Source organism: Pelophylax lessonae (genome assembly GCF_965119305.1).
Source record: "Pelophylax lessonae genome assembly, chromosome: 8".
Classification (NCBI taxonomy): Eukaryota; Metazoa; Chordata; class Amphibia; order Anura; family Ranidae; genus Pelophylax; species Pelophylax lessonae.
The window spans coordinates 280108410-280134909 of record NC_138775.1 but is presented as its reverse complement, the minus strand read 5'-3'; the positions used below and the strand labels follow the sequence as shown (position 1 = coordinate 280134909).

Below are 26500 nucleotides of genomic sequence, written 5' to 3'. Positions count from 1 at the left end.
GAGATGGTCAGAGACTGGGGACATAGTACAGGACATGGTCAGAACTGGGGTTGTGGTACAAGAGATGGTCAGAGACTGCGGACGTGGTACAGGAGATGGTCAGAGACTGCAGACGTGGTACAGGAGATGGTCAGAGACTGGGGATGTGGTACAGGAGATGGTTAGAGACTGCAGATGTGGTACAGAGATGGTCAGAGACTGCAGACGTGGTACAGGAGATGGTGATAGACTGCGGACGTGGTACAGGAGATGGTCAGAGAATGCGGACGTGGTACAGGAGATGGTCAGAGACTGGGGACATGGTACAGGAGATGGTCAGAGACTGCGGACATGGTATAGGAGATAGTCAGAGACTGCCAACATGGTATAAGAGTTGGTCAGAGACTGCCGACATGGTACAGGAGATGGTCAGAGACTGCCAACATGGTATAGGAGATAGTCAGAGACTGCCAACATGGTATAAGAGTTGGTCAGAGACTGCCGACATGGTACAGGAGATGGTCAGAGACTGCCAACATGGTACAGGAGACTTTCAGAGACTGCCGACATGGTACAGGAGATGGTCAGAGACTGCAGACATGGTATAGGAGTTGTTGGAGACTGGGGAAATGCTTCAGGAGATGGTCATTGACTAGAGACATGTTACATGAGACTGCTAGAAATCACTGCTATAACAGGGCAATAGTGAAACACAGATTAGCATCTGCAGGGGCCCCAAGGGCTGCACAAAAGGTGCCAAAGCGCCACATACAGCCCCCAGGTTGCCGGTTGGGCTCTAGGGTTTTAGTCCCTTTTTACCATAATCTGTATGGTTATACTGTCTTTGTTGGCTTCCAAACCATACTCCATAGAAGCCATGGTTTCCACATACTTCACTGATGATGACCAAAAGCCTGGAACACCTGTTGCAATAAATGTCTCTACAATATTAGGCTATATGTGCATTATACACCAGCGGTTCTGGATGCCTATTCGGCTGTTGGAATATAAAGGAATGACTTGCCTGGTTTTGCCCAGTGTCCTGAATTTAGGAATATTAATGATATATTTGGGATGTGTGATGGAATAAAAAGTGAAAACCTTTAATGTACTATGCATTGATCCGGTGGAGGGCTTTTTGATTCCTTTAGTCTCATAAACTGTATGGTTATAATGTCTTGATAGATACTTTGTAATAGCCAAAAGGAAAACATAACCTCAGATAAAGTGAAACTGAGACCGCACCGCTGGCACTAAAAACGTGATCGGACAACTATAAAGACGCCTGGGTCACTTTTTACATTATAGCTGAATGAAAGGAGCTACTGCAGCCATGAGCTTGTGCTTAACACTTCGTTCTCTAGATGTACTGCATACGTCCAGAGTGCTATAAAGTAGTTATAGCAGTGGAATGGCCTGGTGGAGACACAGAAGACTGATTAAGCTGCACCCTTCTTGTAAACATTTCAAGGCTTCATCTCCAAATTGGAGTATAATTTAGGGTTACTTGAGAACTATCTATGTTGGCCAAACCATTAGTTTGGCCAACATAGTTGTTCTGAGCAACACAGACTGTTCAAGATAACATGCATTGACAAATAAGACAGCATGAGCCTGATTTTTTTAAAGCTTCCAGATGAGCTCACTGGATACAATACAATAGCTATACTTATCAGAAAAATAGCTCAGGCGCCAGAAATTAAGTCCTGGCGCCCAAATGCTTCCACACACCCCATGCGCGCCCCCTCGATATGTATCCCGGGCTACGCTTGCCCATCTGTGGGCCAGGGACCTGCATAACGAGTGGCACTGGGAAGAGGATAGAGAAGAGAGCGGAAACATGTCCGCTCCCCTTCCCTTCTTGTTTTTGACCCAGAAGTGACGTGTAGGACATCACTTCCAGGTCCCCATTTCCTTCCAGGTCCCCCAAAGAAACTGTGAACCCGTTCACTTCCGGGTCCCCGTTCACAGTTACCTCGGCCATCAAGGCCAGGAAAGAATGTAATGCAGTGCGATGTGCATTGAATTATATTCAATAAAGCACATGGGGAGACATGCAGGGTCTTTTAGTCCCTGCATGCCTCATTAAAGAGAACTTGTCACCAAAAAAGTAATCACAAAAGTCCCCTGTGCGATGAAAAAAAAAAAAGTAAAAAAACATTTTTCTTTTGCTTGTAAAAAATGTAAAATTACACCCAATTAAAAAAAATACCCCCTTCACCCCCCCAAAAAAAAAAAAAAAATGAAGGCCCCCCTAAAAACAAATGTGAATGCACGTGTCATAGCGCTATGCCTGAAAAAGTCGATTGTGATACACGTTACATATCGCCACGCACACTGGAATGAGAGCAATACATGTAGCTGCGGACTTGCTTCACAGCGGTAAATTGATGACCTATAGGGGGCTTTTAAAGCATTGCTTATGAAAAATATAGATAACTGAAGCTTGTTGCCTTTTCACAGGCGCACACAAATTTAAGGTTTGAAATGTAACTTCAGCTTTTGTATTTTACAAAAAAATGTTAATGTTTATTGTGTTTTTGTGCCCCCTAAAATTAACCAAAATTGCATTTTGCTGAAATTTTGTGTTTCCTAGAACTTTACGTTACTTTACGCCCACTATTTTATTCTCTAGGGTGTCAGCTTTCAGAAAATATATGTTTGAGGGTGTTATGTAATATTCAGGCCTACAATTATTTTTTAAACCTGTGTGCAAAAAAAAAAAAAAAAGACAAAGTTCACCTTTGGGAACATGTTTTATGTTCCACACGTAAGCTTTGTTGGTTAAAAAAAAAAAAAAAAAAAGTCTCCTAACTTTTTCTAGCTGGCTCCTAGATTCAAAGCAAATTTTTCAAGCTCAGGGCCAAACCAAATGCTCTAACCCACCCGAACCATTACACAGTGATAGATAAAGCAGGACTGTAGACATGTATGTGATATGAGGATACTGTACCTGCTCATCCTGATAACTGCTGCTCTCCGGGGCTTCATCCGACTCAAAGACTTGCTTGGGTAAACCCTTCTGCCGCTCCTTCTGCTTGTCCAGGGTGTTGGGATTGAAGCCGGTTCCCAGCTTGTGGTATCTGTCAGACACACAGCTTTTATTAAGAATATTATTCACCAAACTGCCTGCTTCTTAATGTGTGTTCCATCACAAACAATTTTGGCTTTATATATTTGGTCTGTTGCGACTGGACCCAGCTGAGCCCTTTGGCCCGTACACTAAGGGGCGGGCCCACTCATATCCATCTTATCCACTGCTGTACATTAACACGGGTTACATTAGGGAAGTTCATTTATTTGAATGGGCTGCCAACACACCACAATGGACCAAAAATCTTGCATGCAGCATTTTTGGTAATGAATCCCAACACGTTAGTGCATTGCATGCAGATACCACCACACACTGTATTCAGCTTCAATGTAAGGAGAATGAAAAAGTGTCTTCAGCTCAAATCCCAGCCCATTGACGCCCCTCTGAAATTTTCCACCTACAATGGTCCTAATCATAGAGTTTATTAATGCATTGCTGCACAGTCACTGCACTGTGCTGCAAAGTGCATCTATTGGCAAGATGTATTGGGGTCTCGTTCAGAGTGAACGGCTCCATAATGCATCAACGCATGTAATGTGAGCTGCTGTTTTACTGCAACGCTATAGTGTGTATGGGCCCTTATGTGTACATAGGCAACGGCAACATTATCGTACATCTTGTTCATTTGTTTGAGTCTATTCAGAAACAAGCTGAAAGCAAACACTAGAATCAATGTACCCTTAGGCTAGCCATACATGGGTTGAATTTCGAAATAATTTTCTAAGTATTATCTAAGAATTTTCGTTCTAATTTTGCACCATTAGTGTGCCACAGCAACCTCCGATTGTTGTGCGGTCATCAAATTTGAATGATCAGGCATGTTGGAAATGTTTTGAAAAACAAACGATTTTCTAATCAATGATGGGAGAATCGTGCGAGAAATAGAATCAAAAAAAAAAGGTGCATGTTTGCAAGAAAAGAAAAATCCCAGAAGGAAAAGAAGATTCCCAGCCACGAAAATTATTTTCTGTAGCAATATGAGGTGAAATTGAAGGCTTGGCCGGTCGAATTTTGAAATCAATGGTAGCACTATCGGATTACAAAACGCACAAAATTTCTGATTTTCTAAAGAATGTGCTTTTGAAAATTCGACACATGTATGGGCAGCCTTAGGCCCCTTTAACACAGGCGGACTGTTCAGTTCCGCCTGTCAGTTTTTCAGGCGGATCTGAACAGATGCCCCATGCATCTCTATGGGCATCGGATCTCAGCTGAGACATGTCCGCTGCCATCCGATCCGATCCTGTCTGTCAAATCCGGACGGATGGAAACCCTATTTTCCATCCGCCTGGTGGATCGGATGAGAACGGACAGGCGGTCCATTATCATCCGATTCCCCCATAGAGAAGAGCGGGGATCTGACACCTCTGTCTCTGCACACAGCGCAGAGACAGAGCTGCCATCTGCCTGCTCAGTTGGGGAACGGCGGATCGATTCCCCGCTGAGAAAAACGGAGTCCGCCGACGGAGAGGCAAGTGTGAAAGGGGGCTTAGGCTTTAGATTCTTTTTTCCTTTTTAGATTTGCTAAAACAATATAATGAAGTCAAACCTAAACACTTTCAATTTGTATGCAATCAGGCAGGTCCTTGCACTACATAGTTGAAGAAAAATCTAAAAAAAATCAAAACAAAAATAGTTGTATAGTGTGTAATCAGCTTAATGGGCCATACACACTATAAGATTTTCTGAAGACTTTTTCCTTTAGATTTACCAAAACCATATAATATGAGGTCAAACCTAAACACTTTCAATTTGTATGCAATCTGGCAGGCCCTTGCACTACATAGAAAAGGTAAATCTGAAGGAAAAAGTCTTCAGAAAATCTTATAGTGTGTATGGCCCTTTAGGCTCGGTTCACATATATGCGAATTGGTTGTGTTTTGAACCGCATCCTATTTGCATTGCAATTTCTGAGCACTGTGGTGTGATTCAGGTGCAAATTCCAGGCTCACTGAGTTCTATGGGAACGCTTTTGAATCGCAAATGTATTCAAAATTCAGTTCCAGATTTCAGCATGGATTGCTCTCCTACTAAGGTAAAGTCTACAGGCTTGGAAAGATTAGTTTGTAAATGGATAGAAAATTGGCTAAAAGATAGAATCCAAAGTAATATGAGGAAGTATTACTTTACTGAGAGAGTAGTGGATGCATGGAATAACCTTCCTGCAGAAGTGGTAGCTGCAAATACAGTGAAGGAGTTTAAGCATGCATGGGATAGGCATAAGGCTATCCTTCATACAAGATAGGGCCAGGGACTATTCATAGGATTCAGATATATTGGGCAGACTAGATGGGCCAAATGGTTCTTATCTGCCGACACATTCTATGTTTCTATATGGTTAATGATTCTTACTCTGAATGGTGTAAGGTTATCAGTGGTGTACCCCATGGATCAGTGTTGGGACTCTTACTTTTTAATATCTTTATAAATGATATCGGGTCTGGGATTAAAAGTACAATTTCAGTCTTTGCAGATGACACCAAGCTTTGCAGTGGAGTAACTTCCTCACAGGTACCCTCCCTTCCCATCAGAGGTGTCCCTTTTTTCTCCCCCTTCCTTTGTTTTCCTTCACTCTTTCTTTTTTCCCCCCTCTCACCTTCCTCACATCTCGGTTGATTTATTATGGGCTTCACCAGTAAGTCCCAGCTATCTCTATATTAATTTGTATCTCCTTGGTGGCTTCTCTATTGGCACTATTTTTGGGTCTATTCAATTGAGTATATGCATCTAATAATTCTGACAATTCTGTTCCTGAGATTGGTTTTCTCAGTATATCTTATTTTACAGTATATTTATTGATTTTTACATATACTTACAGACCCCCATTCTTGGTTTACAATGTGCCTTTACCATCATATTCTGAAGCGATACAGCGGGAGTTCCTTGAGTTGTTCTGGTTGTGGTCCTCTCCCCCCCTACTGTCCCTCTGCTGGACATATTCCACGCCTCAGCCCCGGGTCAGACTTCTTCTGGATCTCCTTTGGTCCCTCACTCCCAGACTGGATTGCTCATGAATTCTGATACTGCCTAAGGTAGTGTCCATTTTTTATACATTTCCCTAATTAATTCAGTATTCAAATCAATATATTAATACAACCCATATTTTCATTTGTTAGACGTATATTTAAGCTCCTGATGAATGGACGGAGGTCCATGAAACGCGTCGAGCCTACGATCACTCAGATGTTTTAATGTATTTTACATAATGTACATCATGAGATCATGAGGTCCTACTGTACCTATTTACTTCAGAGAGATCCGTGTGTGATCCGAAAATATTGTATTTTATGTGTATCAGTTTGTACCATGTTATCTACTGTATTGTTACATCTCTGTATGTGCCTATGCAACAATATCTTTATATATGTGTATGTATTTTTGTAATAAACCTTCATGTCTAGTTAACCTCATTTAAAGTCCCACATTCTTGCTTTTATTTTTTATGTCCATAAATCTATCTCATAGTTTGTAGACGCTATAACTTTTGTGAAAACCAATCAATATACACTTATTGGGAATTTTGTCTACCAAAAACATGTAGCAGAATACATATTGGCCTAAATTGATCAAGAAATTTGATTTTTTTTCTTTCTTCTTTTTTTACTGGATGTGTTTTATAGCAGAAAGTAAAACATTTTTTTTTTTTTCAAAATTGTCTGTCTTTTTTGTTTATAGCGCAAAAAAAAAAAAAAACCCTCAGTGATGATCGAACCACTAAAAGAAAGCTCTAATAGGTGAAATCTATAGAAGGCCGTTACAGCCCGCTCAAATTGAAGTGAGTAATCATTCACCCTGTCCGGTGCAAATAGGAGAACAACATAACCCTAAGAGCGAACTCATTTTGAGGATATATGTACACCTCTGAGGAGTATTCAAATAAGAAATTACGATTATGGAGGCGATACGTGAATTTTTCGTTTTGATCTAGTGATCCTGTGGTCTATTCTGCCATTCCTGGTTCTACACATAGTGGGAAATACCAGTCTTGTCTGGTCTCTCTGGCCCTGACGAAGCCCTATGCGAAATGCGTTGGCTTGCTGGGACCCCTAGACCTTGTTTCATCAGAGACCCGTTTTCAACATCTGTTCTAAGTATCGGCATTCTCAGTTAGGGAATGTATTTCTGCACTGTGTTTTTTAATTTATTTGTATTCTCTGTTTGGCACTCCCCACATGTCCCCAATTGTACATGTTTTTTAATATATATAATAAACATACTTTTTTATATAAACTGTCGTAGTTTGTGGTCCTCCTCCTCCCAACTGGCCTAGAAAGCCCCATCTTTTTCTTCCTTGTTTTTGATATTGTTACTAGGGGTATGGGCCTATCAACACGGTAATTTATTATAAAGTTCTAACAGTGGGGGAAAAAAAAAGGATATCAATTTTGTTTGGGTACAACGTCGCACGACCGCACAATTGTCAGTTAAAATAACGCAGTGCTGAATTGCAAAAAATAAAATAAAAAATGACCTGGTCATAAAAGGGGGTAAATCTTCCAGGGCTGAAGTGGTTAAAACAGCACAAGAACTTACTTCCTATTGACAATGGCCCAGTCCTCAGTGTAACTTCGTATGCAGTCTTTGACATGGGGATCCATTTCACTGCAACAAGATAAAAATACATAGAAATCAGAATCAAAATACACAAAAAAAAAAACACACCAGGAAATGATTGATTTAATTCTACAAATAAATGTCTATGCCTGCAGGTAATCAACATTTGCAGATAACGCTTCCAATACAATGATTTTTAACCACTTAAGCCCCAGCCCAATTTCGGACACTTTTTGTTCACAAGTTAAAATCAGTATTTTTTCCTAGAAAACTACTTAGAACCCCCAAACATTATATATATATTTTTTTTAGCAAAGACTCTGGAGAATAAAATGTCGGTCATTGCAATATTTTTGGTCACGCGGTATTTGCGCAGCGGTCTTTAAAACGCCATTTTTTTGGAAAAATTTTGAAAAATCACATTTCACTGCATTTAAAAAATACTAAACAGTAAAGTTAGCCCATTTTTTTTGTATATTGTGAAAGATGATGTCACGCCGAGTAAATAGATACCCAACATGTTACGGTTTAAAATTGCGCCCCCCCCCCGTGGGATGGCGACAAACTACGGTCAATAGAGATCTCAATAGGCAACGCTTTAAAAAATTTTTAACGGTTACCAGTTTAAAGTTAGAGTGTAGCTCTTTTTTTTTTTTTAATTATTGCCCACGCTCTGGTGATCGCGGCGATACCTCACATGTGTGGTTTGAACAGCGATTTCATTCGCGGCTCGACTTCCGTATATGTTTTTTTTTTGTGTGCGAGCTAACGGTGACGGGGGGTGGCTAAAAAATTTTTTTCCCTATTTATTTATTTATTTTTTTTACTTTATTACAGGTTTTTAAAAAAAAATAAATAAATATCTGATCACTTTAATTGCTGTCATAAGCAATGTAAACATCCCTTGTGACACCAATATGCAGTGACAGGTAGTCTTTATGGAGGGATCGAGGGTCTAAAAGACTCCAGACCCCTCCACTACACTTCCCTGTATGCAAAACGCCGAAAACGGCATTTTTGCATACAGCCGTTTTTTAAATTGGCCACCTTTTGCAGCACAGTAACCCGCAAGTGACGCATGAACGCCGCCTCCGGGTTATGTCATCGGAGACCCGATCAAAGCCGTTTCCGGCTTTGATTGGGACTCCATCCAGCCGGCGGATGCGACGGCTGGGTGCTCGGGGCTCCCAGTGGGACGGGAGGTCCGAGCAAAGTCACGGAAGGCGGCGAGGGGGGGGGGGGGAACGAGCCGCATCGGTCGTTACTGACGGAAACGGCTGTAAACCACGGTACTGGGATGGTGCCTCTAGCTAGAGGCATCATCCCGGTATAACACCGCAAAGTTTGCCGACGTAGATCTACGTCACTTTGCGGTGTGGGTAATAAGCTGTAAAGATTGAAATTTACTACTAAAAAAAGTTTAAATTCCTGTTCCTCCAGTATGGCGACTGGTGTTTTTCCACACTGGAAGAACGCCAGTCACAGCAAGGACACATAGAAAACAATTATTTTCTATGTGGCCTGTGTTACACCACAGTACAACCTGGAGGTGTGGTGCAATGAACTGCGATAAAAATGAAGACACGCTGCATTTTATCTCAGCGCACAAGAAGGCACTGCACACCAGTGCAATAAAGTTGCCCAAAAAAAAAAAAAGGATGTGATTTGTTTAAATGCCCATCACACCGCCCCCTACTGCCAGCTCACTGCAGCCAAAACTGAAAGCTGGCCTGCACACTAAACGGCTCTGGTTTAGTTTGAGGGCAGTGTGAATGGGCTTAAGCTCAATCAAACTTTCAGTTGAAAGAAGTTAAAGCAGTTGTAAAGGCTCAAGGTTTTTTACCTTCATGCATTCTGTGCATTAAGGTAAAAATAAAACCTCCTCTGTGCAGTGCCCCCCCCCCCCCCCCCCGGCGCCCCCAAATACTTACCTGAACCCAATCTTCCTCCAGTAATGTGCATGAAAGCTTCAGCTCTCTGGGAACTCTCCCTCCTCATTGGCTGCCAGTGAGCCTGCCACAGCTAGTAAGCCAATGAGGAGAGAGAGGGCGTGGGGCCCAGCTGCGGCTCTGTGTGTGAATGGGACACACAAACATGAACAACCCTGCTTGGGTGCCCCCTTTGCAAGCTGCTTGCTGTGGGGCACTCGGCAGGGAGGGAGGGGACAGGAGCGCTGGCAAAGGACCCCAGAAGAGGAGGATCGGGGCTGCTCTGTGCAAAACCATTACACAGAGCAGGTAAATATGATATGGTTGTTTATGTTTTTTTTAAATAAAGCCTTTACAGTCGGTTCACACTGATCCGACTTGTCAGGCGACTTAGTCGCCTGACAAGTAGCGGCCCATGCTGTGCAATGGAACCGTTCTAATCGGAGCCACTCAAGTCACTCCGACTTAGAAAAAGGTTCCTGCACCTTTTTTTGCAAAGTCGGAGCGACTTGCATTGACTTCCATTATGTGAAGTCGTTGCAAGCCACGCCGAAGTCGCGGTGCATGGGCGACTTCATTAGTTGCCTGAAGTCGCGGCGACTTCGAGTCGGATCAGTGTGAACCGACTGCAAGTATCACTTTACAAATATGTATTCCAGGAGCATCAAAGAAAAGGTGTGTAAATTCTTACAGTTTTATTTCCTAAGGCAGCCATAGAAGCCTGTACGCTGCTCTCTGTGGGGAAGCTGTGGTCTTTCTGTAGAGGTCCATCATACCCTTTATAAGTCAGACCTTTAGCTCTGCAATCAGCAAAGCTCATGCTCATGCGGTGTCAGTGGGAGGAATAGGGTCTCATCATTGGTGTCAGTGGGAGGAATAGGGTCTCATCATTGGTGTCAGTGGGAGGAATAGTGCCCCATCATTGGTATTAGTGGATGGTAGTGCGCCCTATCATTGGTATCAGTAGAAGGAATAGTTCCCTATTATTGGTATTAGCGGGAGAAGTAGTGCCCCATTGTTGCTGTCTGTGGAAGGAATAGTTCCCCATCATTGGTATTCGTGAAAGGAATAGTTCCACATCATTGGTGTCAGTAGGAAGAATAGTGCTCCATCATTGGTATTAATGAAAGGAATATTTACTGGTATTAGTGGAAGGAATAGTTACTGGTGTCAGTAAGAGGAATAGTGCCCCATCATTGGTGTCAGTAGGAGGAATAGTGCCCCATCATTGGTGTCAGTGGGAGGAATAGTGCCCCATCATTGGTGTCAGTGGGAGGAATAGTGCCCCATCATTGGTGTCAGCGGGAGGAATAGTGCCCCATCATTGGTGTCAGCGGGAGGAATAGTGCCCCATCATTGGTGTCAGCGGGAGGAATAGTGCCCCATCATTGGTGTCAGCGGGAGGAATAGTGCCCCATCATTGGTGTCAGTGGGAGGAATAGTGCCCCATCATTGGTGTCAGCTGGAGGAATAGCGCCCCATCATTGGTGTCAGCGGGAGGAATAGTGCCCCATCATTGGTGTCAGTAGGAGGAATAGTGCCCCATCATTGGTGTCAGTAGGAGGAATAGTGCCCCATCATTGGTGTCAGCTGGAGGAATAGCGCCCCATCATTGGTGTCAGCGGGAGGAATAGTGCCCCATCATTGGTGTCAGTAGGAGGAATAGTGCCCCATCATTGGTGTCAGTAGGAGGAATAGTGCCCCATCATTGGTATTAGTGGATGGTAGTGCGCCCTATCATTGGTATCAGTAGAAGGAATACTTCCCTATTATTGGTATTAGTGGGAGAAGTAGTGCCCCATTGTTGCTGTCTGTGGAAGGAATAGTTCCCCATCATTGGTATTCGTGAAAGGAATAGTTCCACATCATTGGTGTCAGTAGGAGGAATAGTGCTCCATCATTGGTATTAATGAAAGGAATAGTTACTGGTGTCAGCAAGAGGAATAGTGCCCCATCATTGGTGTCAGTTGGAGGAATAGTGCCCCATCATTGGTATCAGTGGAAGGAATAGTGCCCCATCATTGGTGTCAGTGGAAGGAATAGTGCCCCATCATTGGGGTTAGTGGATGGTAGTGTGCCCCATAATTGGTATCAGCAGAAGGAATAGTTCCCTAACATTGAGATTAGTGGGAGAAGTAGTGCCCCATTGTTGTTGTCCGTAGAAGTATTAGTTCCCCACTGTTGGTGTCAGCAGGAGGAATAGTGTCCTATTGTTGGCATCAGTTGAATGATTGGTGCCTCACCATTGATGTCAATTGGAGGAACAGTGTCCCAAGGGCCAGATAAAGGCAAGCAAAGGGCCACATCCAGCCTACAGGCCACAGATTGGAGACCGCTTCTCTACATCATGCTGGAAGGGGACAGGCATTTCTACTCAGGCTGTGGCAAATATTTAAACAAAACAAACTGCATGATTTTGGACACCTTTTGTTCTGAATCACCTGCAATGTATTTAGCCAATTTATTACTAAAAGTTCAATTTAGGCTTTATAAGGGCATTCAGTTTTCATGGACTGTAGAAAATGTTGCATTTTATTTATCACCAGATATAGTGACTGCAAGCTCCTGGGTTTAATAACACTTTAATGTGGGTGTATTATTTTTAACATCCCCTATAACACCACCCCTCCCAAAATCTATGGAACATTTTAAAAGCAAGAAATGTAAAAATTAGTGCATAAACACTTATGAAATTGCGCACAGGATAAATAAGTATTATGGATAAATAAATATTAAATATTATTAGTGAATAAATATAAATAAATAGATAGTAAATAGTGATTATTGAGCAGCACGTCAAACGAGCAAAAGCTCAAAGTATAAACAGAGTAAAAGGACCGCGCTCTAAATGTAGTGATTGGCACACACAAAAATAATATTTAAAGAATAAATAAATTCATATACGTTCCCAGCACTGACGCGTTTCATCATGACCCCTTATGACGTCTGACGCTTGCTGACGAAACGCGTTTCTTCCTAAATGAAAAAATGTATTGATCGCTGGCCTTGATCTGTGGACCTAAAGGGGAATTCTAAGGATAATCGTTAACTATTTTAACATACTACACCATAAGAAACTTCTTTATCTCCCTTTCTACCTAAATGAAAAACTTTACTGATCGCTGGCCTTGATCTGTGAACCTTGAGGGGAACTCTAAGGATAATCGTTTACTATTTGACCTGGTGCCTATTTTGACTACCTGTAATGGGAGTCAAATATAACTGGTAAGCGGTGTGTGCATGAGGATATCGGTGGAGGACACATTAATTCCATAAGCATGGGTGATTGATCCACTTTTATTTAAAGGAGAAGTTGCCATTTATCACATATGGACTATTTTCACATATATCACTTTTTTGTATGGTGAATTGATATATAAGGAGAAGTTTATGTATGTATATATATATATATATATATATATAAATTTATTTATTCTTTAAATATTATTTTTGTGTGTGCCAATCACTAGATTTAGAGCGCGGTCCTTTTACTCTGTTCATTCTAAAAGACCAGAGGCTTCACTGTCACTAACCCACCACCTCCTTCTATGCGGACAGGCTAGCCTCTCATTACACTGGCAATAGAATACAAAACCGCAAATAATTCAAATGGAAGAAAGCAATAAATGGAATCCCCATTACCTCTCTTCTGGTACGGATGAGACCACGGTCTTGCATTCCCTAGGGGTGTACACCACCTCGATGTCATCTGTAGGGAATTCATACAGGTCCCTTAGAGGACCCGAATCCACAGCCATAGGATGACTGATGAGATATTCCTCAAAATCCACAGGATCCACCACTTCTGTCAGAGGCACCTGAAGACAAGATCCCAGGACATGGTCATCAAATGAATAGCATCAACACCCAACTGCCGCACATAGGCCTCCATTGTGTTCTGAGGTTGTGTGCCGAGAACACGCTCACTGCACGCTCCCAGCACACTGACTGAACTGTGGCCAACCACTCTCAGGCTTTGTTTGTGATCAGGAGCCAATGGCATGAGCTCCGGATCATGTGACTGCTGTGAGAGCCAACCACAGTGATCACGTGATGGAGACACCATCTCCCAAGTTTAAGACCCAGTACATCAGGGAGGGGTTAATACTCAAACAAGCTGATCTAATAAACTGGACATCTAGAACAACCAGTTGACCCGTTTTAAAGCCCATCTCCGGGCAAGTCAGATATTCCACCCAAATCTATTGTTGGACTTTTGTCTGGTTCAGAGTAGTCCTCTCTAATGGGATTGGATGCTGGTAGGACCAGACGGATGCTCGGTATGTCATCCTCTTGCTCTGTAGCTAAAAATTATAGCGATAGCACATTAAAAGATCAAGCCATTCATTTTCTTCTGCCTCTCCCCTCGTCCAATGATAAAATATCTTGTATTCTGTTCACAGAATACAAAGCCTTCTGTGATTGGACAAGGAGAGAGGAGTGGCTAAATGACTTCCCCTTGTCCTTGACCCATCCAAGATGTGTTATGAATGGGCGGTTGTTGACCACTTTTTTGAATGGAGGAAGAGAGAGGAAAGAAAGAGTGAAAGTTACGGAGATAGAACTGTAAAGGATCAAGTCATTCACTTTCTCCTTCCTCTCCCCTTGTCAATTCATAAAATATTTTGTATCTTGGCTCAGAAAACAAGGCATTCTGTAATTGGACAAGAGGAGAGGAAAGGTTGGTAAACAACAGGACTCCTTTTATTCTGTTAACAGGTAACTTCTCTGGACAAAGCAAAATACATTTTTTCCTGGAGTCCCACTTTAATTAAGTCAAGGGGGGGGGGGGGCCCAAGCCTTTGTACTTTATTCACTAATAATTATTAATGTATATCTCTATAGTGTTTTCTCCCTGGGGACACAAGATGCTGTTGGGGCAGATGGTGGGGGGAACATCTTGGGAGCCCTCTGTAGAATATCATACTGGGCCCATGCAAGTACCGGCAGAACAAGCAAACTCCATGCAGATAGTGTCCTAAACGGGACTCACTAAAACTTGAGGACTTAGGTGCTGCAAGGCAGAAACTAACCACTAAGCCACGGTGCTGCCCTTTAGTGGGACCATTTTCGGGAAGGAAATTTTCTGCATGGACTGTAAAAGTCTACACACCCTCATCCGCATAGACTTTTTTTTCTTTGTTTGTAGCTGGTCCAGATGCACATTATAGGCACATACAGTGCCTTGCAAAAGTATTCGGCCCCCTTGAAGTTTTCGACCTTTTGCCACATTTCAGGCTTCAAACATAAAGATATAAAACTGTAATTTTTTGTGAAGAATCAACAAGTGGGACACAATCATGAAGTGGAAAGAAATTTATTGGATATTTTAAACTTTTTTAACAAATAAAAAACTGAAAAATTGGGTGTGCAAAATTATTCAGCTCCCTTACTTTCAGTGCAGCAAACTCTCTCCAGAAGTTTATATACAGTTTTATATCTTTATGTTTGAAGCCTGAAATGTGGCAAAAGGTCGCAAAGTTCAAGGGGGCCGAATACTTTCGCAAAGCACTGTATATTCAATAGGAGTCTTCAGCTCAGTTATTCCTACAGCTTCCAGAACTAGACCTGTGCATTTCTTTTCGGTCCGACTATAAATGCAGACACACTTTTGGTTATTCGGCGATTCAGATATATCCAAATCTCTGAATGAAATAGTAACTAATTTAGCTGAAATTTGTTTTGTTTCGTATATATTCGTTTAACGAATTCCAAATTTTCGGAACGTCTCGAATTTGGATCGGTCGAAAAATGATTGACTGATTTGAATTCTGTGTGAAGAATAGCTGGTTGTTAAGGAGCAGGCTGGGAAGCCGGCCGCCACGTCCTTAACAACTGATGACTTAGCAGCTGTCAGTGGGCTTCCCCGCTGACAGTTGAAAAAAAAAAAAAAGAACGCGGGCAATGAAAAATGCTGAAGAAAAGGGGCAAAACTCTCCCTGCCCCAAAGGGGGGGGGGGGGGACAAGCAAGCCGGAGAGCCTGGTTTGCCAAGCTGAATGCTCAGGGAAAGGGTCCAGTGTGGATTTTGTGGGGGGGACCCCATGCTTTTTATTTATTTTTTTTATTTTGGTATGGAGTTCCCCTTAAAATCTATACCAGACTCGAGGGGACTGGTATGCATGGGGGGAACCCCACTGTTTTTTTTTCTGCATTCTTCAGTCATCGGTTGTTAAGGACAATAGCGGCTGGCTTCCTGGCCCGCTCCTTAACAGCCAGCTGTTCTTCACACAGGAATCAAATCGGTCTGAAATTTTGGAATCCGGTAGAAAATTATTTAACAAAACTAAAAGAATTCCGAAACGAAAATCAATGAAATAGTACCATAATGAAACTATATAAAACAAAACGTTCTGCGCACGTCTCCCGACAACTGTCTAGTTCTGAGCCTGAATCTCCACATGTGTGTCAGGGACTGCCGCTCCTCTGAAAAGCGATCCAAGCTTGTACTGCTTTTCAGAGGTGTTTAAGCGGCGGTGAGAAGGCGATGTCCTATAATTGCCATACTACCAAACCGCAATCACGTGCAGTTTGCGCAACTGCGGCACCGCCACGTAGAACTACACTGGTCGTGATTGGTGGCAGCACCTCTGTTTAGATTTTGCATCTGTACAGTTGTATTTTTAGTGCTGAGGAGGGTGGCTGGGGAGCGGTAACACCACTGCTCAACCATTATATTTTTACCAACCACGCCCCCAACCAGATGCATGTGTGACTGAACAGTTACACAAATAGAATATAAGCATTGTTTTGGTAGACTCACCGAGGCATGGTGCGACCCCCCACCTCCTACGCTCAGGTTTTTGTACAGTTGAGGGGAGCCATATTGTCCTGAGATTTGCTTGCGTACCTCTGCAGCCACAGTCCTAGAATAAGTAAAATAAATAAATAAGCACATGTAGTACAGTGTTCACCTTAAATCAACATTCACACAACTGCAGTGACACGAAAAATACAATCTACCAATAGACCTAAAGTGTTACTAAACCCAGGAGCCTGCATTCCCTATATCTGCTCTCCCCAGGAGCCTGCATTCACTATATCTGCTCTACCCAGGAGCCTGCATTCCCTATATCTGCTCTCCCCAGGAGCCTGCATTCCCTATATCTGCTCTCCCCAGGAGCCTGCATTCACTATATCTGCTCTCCCCAGGAGCCTGCATTCCCTATATCTGCTCTCCCCAGGAGCCTGCATTCCCTATATCTGCTCTCCCCAGGAGCCTGCATTCACTATATCTGCTCTCCCGAGGAGCCTGCATTCATTATATCTGGTCTCCCCAGGAGCCTTCATTCACTATATCTGCTCTCCCCAGGAGCCTGCATTCACTATATCTGCTCTCCCGAGGAGCCTGCAGTCACTATATCTGCTCTCCCCAGGAGCCTGCATTCACTATATCTGCTCTCCCCAGGAGCCTGCATTCACTATATGTGGTCTCCCCAGGAGCCTTCATTCACTATATCTGCTCTCCCCAGGAGCCTGCATTCACTATATCTGCTCTCCCGAGGAGCCTGCATTCACTATATCTGCTCTCCCAAGGAGCCTGCAGTCACTATATCTGCTCTCCCCAGGAGCCTGCATTCCCTATATCTGGTCTCCCCAGGAGCCTGCAGTCACTATATCTGCTCTCCCCAGGAGCCTGCAGTCACTATATCTGCTCTCCCCAGGAGCCTGCATTCACTATATCTGGTCTCCCATGGACTCTGCATTCACTATATCTGCTCTCCCCAGGAGCCTGCAGTCACTATATCTGCTCTCCCCATGGACTCTGCATTCACTATATCTGCTCTCCCCAGGAGCCTGCAGTCACTATATCTGCTCTCCCCAGGAGCCTGCAGTCACTATATCTGCTCTCCCCAGGAGCCTGCAGTCACTATATCTGCTCTCCCACAGTACCCAGAACATGGAAATGCAATTATTTTAGTAAATTTAAACTGCTAAATGCCTTTAATCATCAGCAGTATATAGCAGTCTTGTGACTTCTATCAGTGTCTACTTAAAGCTTGTAGAAGGAGTTTTCATTCTCCCCTGACTGTCCTATGAGGCTGCAGGACCCCTGACCCTCTGTCTGGACAGCGCTGATTGGCCCTGTGCTAATCACATGTACCCTCCCAAGGAAAAAAAAAAACCTCTCTAGCAATACACACAAAACGGAGCATGTTAAGAGTGCGCCCCAAGGCTCTGTACTATCAGGTGATGGATTGTGGACAGTAAAAGAAGGGGAGGATCAGAGAAGACAGGATCAAACAGCCTTTTTACACAATGCAGGGGAATAACCCCTTAGGTTTCACAGTGAGTATAACAAGCATGCTTTACTGCATATATACACTGATTTTACGGTTGTGGGTTTAGTAACACTTTAAATGATACATTAAAGCAATGTGCCTGAATAATACAATACACTGAATTATCTGCATTCCAAAAAACATCCATAAATCTTGGGCGGCAGTATGGGGCGGGATGTTACCAGAAAGGTAAATATGTCCTGCTGGGGCTGCCAAAGCAAACCTGTTGATGTGCTCTGAATGGGCAATGCACAAATTTACTTTAAATGTAACCACCACTAACAACTATTATTTTCAGAATGAGAAGTCTGCAGTGACAGCCTCCATATTTCCTTTAAATACATTCAAAGAGACGAGAGGAGAGGAGGGGAGGGGAGGGAAGAGGAGGGGAGGGGAGGGAAGAGGAGGGGAGGGGAGAGGATGGGAGAGCATGGGAGAGGAGGGGAGGGGAGGGAAGAGGAGGGGAGAGGAGTGGACGGGAGAGCACGGGAGAGGAGGGGAGGGGAGAGAAGAGGGGAGGGGAGAGAGGAGGGGAAGGGAGAGAGGAGGGGAAGGGAGAGAGGAGGGGAAGGGAGAGAGGAGGGGAAGGGAGAGAGGAGAAAGGAGGAGGAGGAGGAGAGGGGAGGAGGAGAGAGGAGAGAGGAGAGAGGAGAGAGGAGAGAGGAGGAGGAGAGAGGAGGAGGAGAGAGGAGGAGGAGAGAGGAGGAGGAGGGAGGAGAGAGGAGGAGGAGGGAGGAGAGAGGAGGAGGAGGGAGGAGAGAGGAGGAGGAGGGAGGAGAGAGGATGAGGAGGGAGGAGAGAGGAGGAGGAGGAGGAGAGGGGAGAGGAGAAGGGAGAGCAGGAGGTGGAGGGGAGGAGAGAGGAGAGAGGAGGTGGAGGGGAGAGGAGGAGGAGAGGATAGGAGGAGGAGAGGGGAGGAGGAGGAAAGGGGAGGAGGAGGAAAGGGGAGGAGGAGGAAAGGGGAGGAGGAGAAGAGGGGAGGAGGAGGAGAGGGGAGGAGGAGGAGAGGGGAGGGAGAGGGGAGGAGAAGGAGAGGGGAGGAGGAGGAGAGGGGAGGGAGAGGGGAGGGAGAGGGGAGGGAGAGGAGAGGGGAGGGGAGGGAGAGGGGAGGGAGAGGAGAGGGGAGGGAGGGAGAGGGGAGGGAGGGAGAGGGGAGGGAGGGAGAGGGGAGGGAGGGAGAGGGGAGGGAGGGAGAGGGGAGGGATAGGAGAGGGGATGGAGAGGAGAAGGGAGGAGAGGGAGGGAGAGGAGAAGGGAGGAGAGGGAGGGAGAGGAGAAGGGAGGAGAGGGAGGAAGAGGAGAAGGGAGGAGAGGGAGAGGAGAGGGGAGGGAGAGTGGAGGGGAGGGAGAGGGGAGGGAGGAGAGGGACAGGAGAGGGGAGGGGAGGGACAGGAGAGGGGAGGGGAGGGACAGGAGAGGGGAGGGACAGGAGAGGGGAGGGACAGGAGAGGGGAGGGACAGGAGAGGGGAGGGACAGGAGAGGGGAGGGACAGGAGAGGGGAGGGACAGGAGAGGGGAGGGACAGGAGAGGGGAGGGGAGGGAGAGGAGAGGGGAGGGGAGGGAGAGGAGAGGGGAGGGGAGGGAGAGGAGAGGGGAGGGGAGGGACAGGAGAGGGGAGGGGGAGGAAGAGTGGAGGGGAGGAAGAGTGGAGGGGAGGGGAGGAGAATGTTTTTAAGAATAGACGCTTCACAAAGTTTTATGAATTAATGCTTCATGAATGGATACCGCATTTGATGAATGAATGCTTTATAAATGGAGACAAGGTAGCCAGATCATCTATTTTACACAAAAAAAACATTTTTAGTTTGATTATATGAGCATTTAACCTCTCTTTATCTCTTCGCAGAATGCCCTGTTCTGGGGGGAGATATACTAAAACTGGAGAGTGCAAAATCTGGAGCAGCTGTTCATGGTAGCCAATCAGCTTCTAACTTCTTTTTGCAGAGATGCATTCCATTTATTTTACATGGGTTCCTATGGAACACGTTCACATCAATGCATTTTTGTGCCTCTGCGTTTTCAGAAAGGGTTGGAGACTTTTGTTCCCGCAAAATGCAGCATTTTGCACGCAATAGACTTCAATGGGCATACATTAAAAACACTGCGTTTTTGACGCGTTTCGCATTATTTAATCTCCCTAACGACAAATTGGCCAAATAAAAAGAAAAGAATCAAAAACGCATCATAAATGCGTGTCGAAAAACGTGGAAAGCACAGCAAAAGGCACTGCTGAAACGCTCAAAAGTAACATGCATAGGTGTGAATCGAGCCTTAGTAAATAAACCCCTATATGTTTTAGGGCCCTTTTACACGGGGCGGACCGATTTGATGGACTCCGCTTGCTCAGCGGGGATCGCTCTACTAATCCCCGCTGAGCAGGCGGATGACAGGTCCGTGTCTCCACTCACTGTGCAGAGTCGGACCTGTCAGAGTCACGCTCTCCTCTATGGGGAGGCAGTCTGTTTTCATCCGATCCAATCCGATCAGACCCAATGGATAGATGGCGAACTTCTATGTACAGAGACAGATTTTGTTGAAGTGCCTTGTTTGCTTTCTAAAAATGCGTCAAATTCGAATGCAAAGTTCTAAAACAGGTAGATGAATTTGGCCCGTGCTGTACCACCTTACAAAATGTGTTTCCCCTGAGTCTTGGGACTTTTTAGGCACTTTTATGTTTGTTCATGCAAATGAAGAAATATTTATATATAAAAAATGATCGATTTTAATATATATTTTTATATATAAAAAAATGTTTAAAAAAATGCTAGTTATTGCATATATACACAAAAATACATGACAATATTCACACGACACAATGTATACATAATACGATAAACTGTGAATACCCCAACTGTGAAGGATGCGATGATGGAGGTTGTAACTTCCTCCACCCAACGCGTTTCAGAGAGAAAACTCTCCTTCTTTAGGGGTATAGGAGGGGGTCACTTAACTAAAAGGTAAACCTATATAATCAGAACAAATATGCATACATTAGAAAAAATCTCTATGGAGTATTACTGTGTGATTAAAAACGTACAGTCTATCACATGGCATTGTTCGTAGACATTACATGTATCATCTTAACCGCTTCCAGACCGCCCGCCCCCTTTTTACTGCGGCAGTGCGGCCCTCCTGCGCGAACCGATATAGACCTATGTCGGTCGCGCGCAGGCAGCTAGGGGGCGAGTGCGTGCCGCCACCAGCACGCTCCCGCCCCCACTCGGCAGCGGGGACTCCAATGCATGGGGCAGGCGGCTCCGATTGCCACCAGACACCCGCGATCTCTCCCCGCTGAGAGAGAAGAATGGTCAGATGTTGTAAACCGTTCTTCTCTCTGGAATGATCACAGAGCGCCTTTGATCCTTCTATATAGGATCACAGGTCTCTGTGGTCATTTCACAAGCCACGCCCCCATACAGTTAGAAACACGCCCCTAGGTACACATTTAACCCTTTAATCACCCCTGGGTTAACCCCTGCCCTGCCAATGGAATTATTACGGTAACAGTGCATATTTTTAGCACTGATTACTGTAGTAATGTCACTGGTACCCCCAAAAGTGTCAAAAATGTCAGTTAGGGGCCTGATCTGTCTGCCGCAATGTCGCAGTCCTGGAAAAAAAAAAAAAAAAAAACTCGCAGATTGCCGCCATTACTAGTAAAAAAGAAAACACCAAAAAAAAAATGACATAAACCTTTCCCGAAGTTAGTAGACGCGATAAATTTTGCGCAAACCAATCAAGATACGCTTATTATGATTTTTTTTTTTTACCCAAAAATATGTAGCAGACAACAAATTGGCCTAAAATGTTAAAAAATTTTGATTTTTAAATTAAAAAAGTTCTTTTAAAAATGATACAATTTGTGAAAGATGGCCCCCTAACCTAGAGGGATTCTTATTTATTTTTTTTTAAATTGGAATTTACCTTTAAAAAATAAATAAATAAAAATGACAAATCTTTCCCCTAGTTTGTAGACACGATAAATTTTGCGCAAACCAATCAAAATAGGCTTATTGTGATTTTTTTTAATAAATAAATACGGAATTCTTTCAGAGTGAGTGTCGGTTCACATTTCTGCGATGCGGGAATGCTGCGAATTTACAGCGTGTTCCCGCATCGCATCCGCACCCCTGGCAGTTCACACTGCCTTATGTGATACGCTGGGGGTGTTAATTAAAAGTTAACGACACCCCCAGATCAGATCGCATATCGCAGTGCGATCTGAAAGTCCGCACAGAATCGGATCGCACTAGTGTGAACCACCATGCGTCTGCCACAATGTCGCAGTCCGGCAAAAAAAAAAAAGATCGCAGATTGCCGCCATTACTAGTAAAAAAAACAACAATAAAAATGACATAAATCTTTCCCCTAGTTTGTAGATGCGATAACTTTTGCGCGAACCAATCAAAATACGCTTATTGGGATTTTTTTTTTTTACCCAAAAATATGTAGCAGACAACAAATTGGCCTAAAATGTTAAAAAATTTTGATTTTTAAATTAAAAAAGTTCTTTTAAAAATGATACAATTTGTGAAAGATGGCCCCCTAACCTAGAGGGATTCTTATTTATTTTTTTTTTAAATTGGAATTTACCTTTAAAAAATAAATAAATAAATAAAAATGACATAAATCTTTCCCCTAGTTTGTAGACGCGATAACTTTTGCGCAAACCAATCAAAATATGCTTATTGTGATTTTTTTTTTTTTTTTACCAAAAAATATGTAGCAGACAACAAATTGGCCTAACATTTTAAAAAATATTGATTTTAAATTTTTTTTTGGGAATGTTATATAGCATAATGTGAAAATTATTGTTTTTTTTTTTCAGAATTAATGCTCTATTTTTTTTTTTTAGCGCAAAAAATAAAAACTTGCACAGGTGATCAAATACCACCAAAAGAAAGCTCTATTTGTGGGAAAACAATGATATCAATTTTATTTCGGTATGTCATCGTACACCTGCCAGTGGCGGAGCCAGAGGGCTAGTTGGGGTGGCAATTGCCACCCCAGACGAAGTCCTTGCCACCCCTGTTGCCACCCCGCTGAAAACATTACACTCATAGGTAGGGTTGAACGATAGAGCGTGGGTGATATTCACATCGCCGAATGTACGATACTCAGTGGTTGTAGAAGGTAGCAGAACAGAGCCCGACATCCGTCCCACATGTTCCGTCTGCCTGCCTGAAGCTAGTTCTCCTGACTGAGCCGTGAGCTGCTGCACAGCTAACCAATCACGCGTGCCTGCACACCTGATTGGTTCGCTGTGCCGCTACTCACAATGTGATTGGTTCGCTGTGCCGCGCTCACCGCTCGGTCAAGAGAACTAGCTGCGGGGCAGACTGAACATGTGGGATGGATGTCAGGCTGTGTTCTTCTACCTTAGGTAAGTCTCTCTGCATTGAAGGGGACACGGCATGCTGGTCACTACATTGATTGGGGGGGGGGGGTACGCTGGTCACTACATATATTTTTAGTGTAATTGAACACTTTGTATATTGACCCCCCAAAATAATACCTTGCCACCCCTTTGCCACCCCTGTTTTAAAAGTCTAGCTCCGCCACTGACACCTGCGCAATTTTCCGTTAAAATAACGCAGTGCCGAATCGTAAAAAAACGACCTGGTCATTAAGGGGGCAAATCTTTTCCGGTCCAGAAGTGGTTAAATAAAATCTGAGCTCACAAGACAAGTCTCCCCTCTCAGCTCCCCTAGTCACAAAATTCCTAAAATTTGTGCCTCGTCTATCAGGAATAAATATCTGCAGACGAGTGACACCGATGCCTCGTCAGGAAAGTGTTAAAAGGGAATATATTCGGATTAATGAAGGATTGCATTCATCTGCTCCCCAGGCTGAATCTGAATGACATCCCCAGCATCATTAAATATTCATAGAACATAATACAATCACCCCACACAAGTCATTTTGTAATTCGGCGTGATTAAAAAAAAAAATTACCTTTCCTTTTTAACCTGCGGCCGCCTCCGATTTTCTAAAACTGTCCAAAATTCCACTTTCCTCTGCCTAGCAACCAGGGCAACAGTATTCAGAAAAACAGATCGGGATTCCCAAACTCTTGCTTTGTTCTTTTAAAAAATGATAAAATCTGTGCAAGATGGATCCCTAACCTAGAGGGGTTCTTTTTTTATTTTTTTAAAACTGGAATTTACCTTTAAAAAATAAATAAATAAATAAAAACTGAATTCTTTCAAAGAATTATGATCACCGAATTGAACTATAGATGTGAATGTTTAACCACTTAACCCCCGGAGGATTTGGCTGCTCAGTGACCAGGCCCTATTTTGCCATTCGGCACTGCGTGAATTTAACTGACAATTGCGCGGTCGTGCGACGCTGTACCCAAATAAAATCGATGTCCTTTTTCTCCTACAAACAGAGCTTTCTTTTGGTGGTATTTGATCACCTGTGCGATTTTTACTTTTTGCGCTATAAATAAAAAAAGAGCGACAATTCTGAAAAAAAAAAAAAATGAATTTTTCACATTCTGCTATATGACAGTCTCAAAAAAAAAAAAAAAAAATGTAAAAATCAAAACTTAACATTTTAGGCCAATTTATTTTCTGCTACATATGTTTGGTAAAAAAAAAAAAAAAAAAAAAAAAAAAAAAAAAAAAATCGCAATAAGCGTATTTTGATTGGCTTGCGCAAAAGTTTTCGCATCTACTAACTAGGGGAAAGATTTATGTCCTTTTTATTTTTTAATTTTTTTACTAGTAATGGGGGCAATCTGCAATTTTTAGCGGGACTGCGACATTGTGGCGGACAAATCGGACCCCTAACTGACATTTTTGTCACTTTTGGGGGGGACCAGTGACATTACTAGAGTAATCAGTGCTAAAAATATGCACTGTTACTGTAATAATGACAATGGCAGGAAAGGGGTTAACCCTGGCTGTGGGTGATCAAGGCGTTAAATGTAAGCCTACGGGAGTGATTCTAACTGGGGGGGGGGGGCGTGGCTTCTGAAATGACCATAGAGACCTGTGATCCTATATAGAAGGATCACACAGGCTCTATGATGCCTGCACGCGACCGACATAGGTCTACGTCGGTTTGCGAAGGAGGGCCGCCCTGCCGCAGTAAAAAGGCGGCGGGTAGTCGGGAAGTGCTTAAAAAAAATATAGATTTAAAAGTTTGTAATAAGAGTTAAAAAAAATATATATATATATTAAAAAAAAAGAAAAATATATTATATATATATTTTTTTTTTTTTTTTAATATATATTATATATATTTTTTTTTTTTTAACTCTTATTACAAACTTTTAAATCTATATTTTTATACACACACACACACACATATATATTTAAAATAATAGCATTATATTCGACTTTTTATTTATCATGAATTAAAATGAATTTGACGGCCATTAGCGGCCTCTTTTGAAGCGATAATAAAATTTCTGCTTGCTACATTTTTCGTGCATATTTGGTCAAAAAAAAAAAACGCACCTTCCCATTGAATTGCATTGAAAACGAACGCATCAAAAATGCACTTGTGTTATGTTTTTCATGCATTTTTTGAGTCACATGACCTTTGAAAAAACACCCCATAAGCAAGGTAAAATTGCACTAACTGTAAAATCAAAACAAAATTTTGGGCATTTTCAGTAGCCATTATCAGCATTTTTTTTTCTTTCGGCGGCCGAAATTTCAATGCATCGCTACATACAGAGAGAAGTCATTTTATTTTTTTATTTATTTATTTTTTTTTTTTCACATTTACATTTTTTTATTATTAATTTCATCATATAATACAAGATTATATGAAGTGAATTCATTTTGACTTTGCCTGTCAAACACTTCTGAAAAGAAATTCACTGTGAATTGCTTTTTCGCAGGCGCTGTCATTTTAGCCACATGTCCGAATCTAGCCTTATTGAATGATGTTTCATTTTTCAAAGCACTGGGTTTCATTCACCTCCCCCCCCCCCCCATCTTTCAATGCATCTCAGTGCTGCTGATCTCTTGCAGCGTCTTTACAGCCACTTCTTGTCTACTTGCTAGCCAATGATGGCTGCATGGCTTTGTCAGAGTAAATTTTCGGACATTTTTAAAATTTGCGCTACCTCTGGATATGATGGGTCCCCTGCTTTGTGATATGGGGGGGGGGGGGGTGCTGCGCTGCGCTGCGCCCCCGGATGTCCTCACTCCCAGTCTCAAATCTCTGCTGGCAGCTGAATATCCAGACAACAGAGGTGCTCTCTCTCACTCCCTCGAGGGCCAAGTGGAAGAACTTTCCCGGGCAGGTTAATAAACAGCCTCAAGCTCTGATGAAGGGAGCTTGACTCCCGAAACACGTTAGCGGTCCTTTCTACAAGGACATGTTCGATTCCATGTGTGGTGGATTCTTGTAATGCGATTTTATCATTTTCTTGTCTGTGGGTATGCATTTGGCATTTTATTAAAATATTTTTTATGGTGACCACGGGTAATGCACTAGGTGTTTGCACCTCCTTTTTCTTTTATGTACCCATGTTGGAGTTCCCTGCCTGAGGAGATCAGAACGCCGGTCTTCCCCTTCGGAGTGAGCGCTTGGCTGAATTGTTTGTTAATAAAATCCTCTCTTCACTGTTATCTGTAGTGTAAGGAGTCTTTTTGACCCATTATATGGCTGCCGTATCAAACTACAACTCCCAGGATTCT

At 43.2% G+C, this 26500-nt stretch overlaps 1 protein-coding gene across 5 annotated transcripts in view; it reads right to left on the bottom strand.

The window, feature by feature from the left end:
* The window catches only part of DOCK7 (dedicator of cytokinesis 7), a 329839-nt gene that overhangs the window by 282592 nt on the left and 20747 nt on the right, over positions 1–26500 (bottom strand). For all 5 annotated transcript variants that reach the window (XM_082265167.1, XM_082265168.1, XM_082265169.1 and 2 more), the window contains exons 2-5: positions 16318–16420; positions 13198–13373; positions 7607–7675; positions 2933–3062 (exon numbers count right to left, since the gene is read on the bottom strand). In XM_082265167.1, the coding sequence (XP_082121293.1) occupies positions 2933–3062; positions 7607–7675; positions 13198–13373; positions 16318–16420 (478 nt within the window). The remainder of the gene's footprint in view (positions 1–2932; positions 3063–7606; positions 7676–13197; positions 13374–16317; positions 16421–26500) is intronic.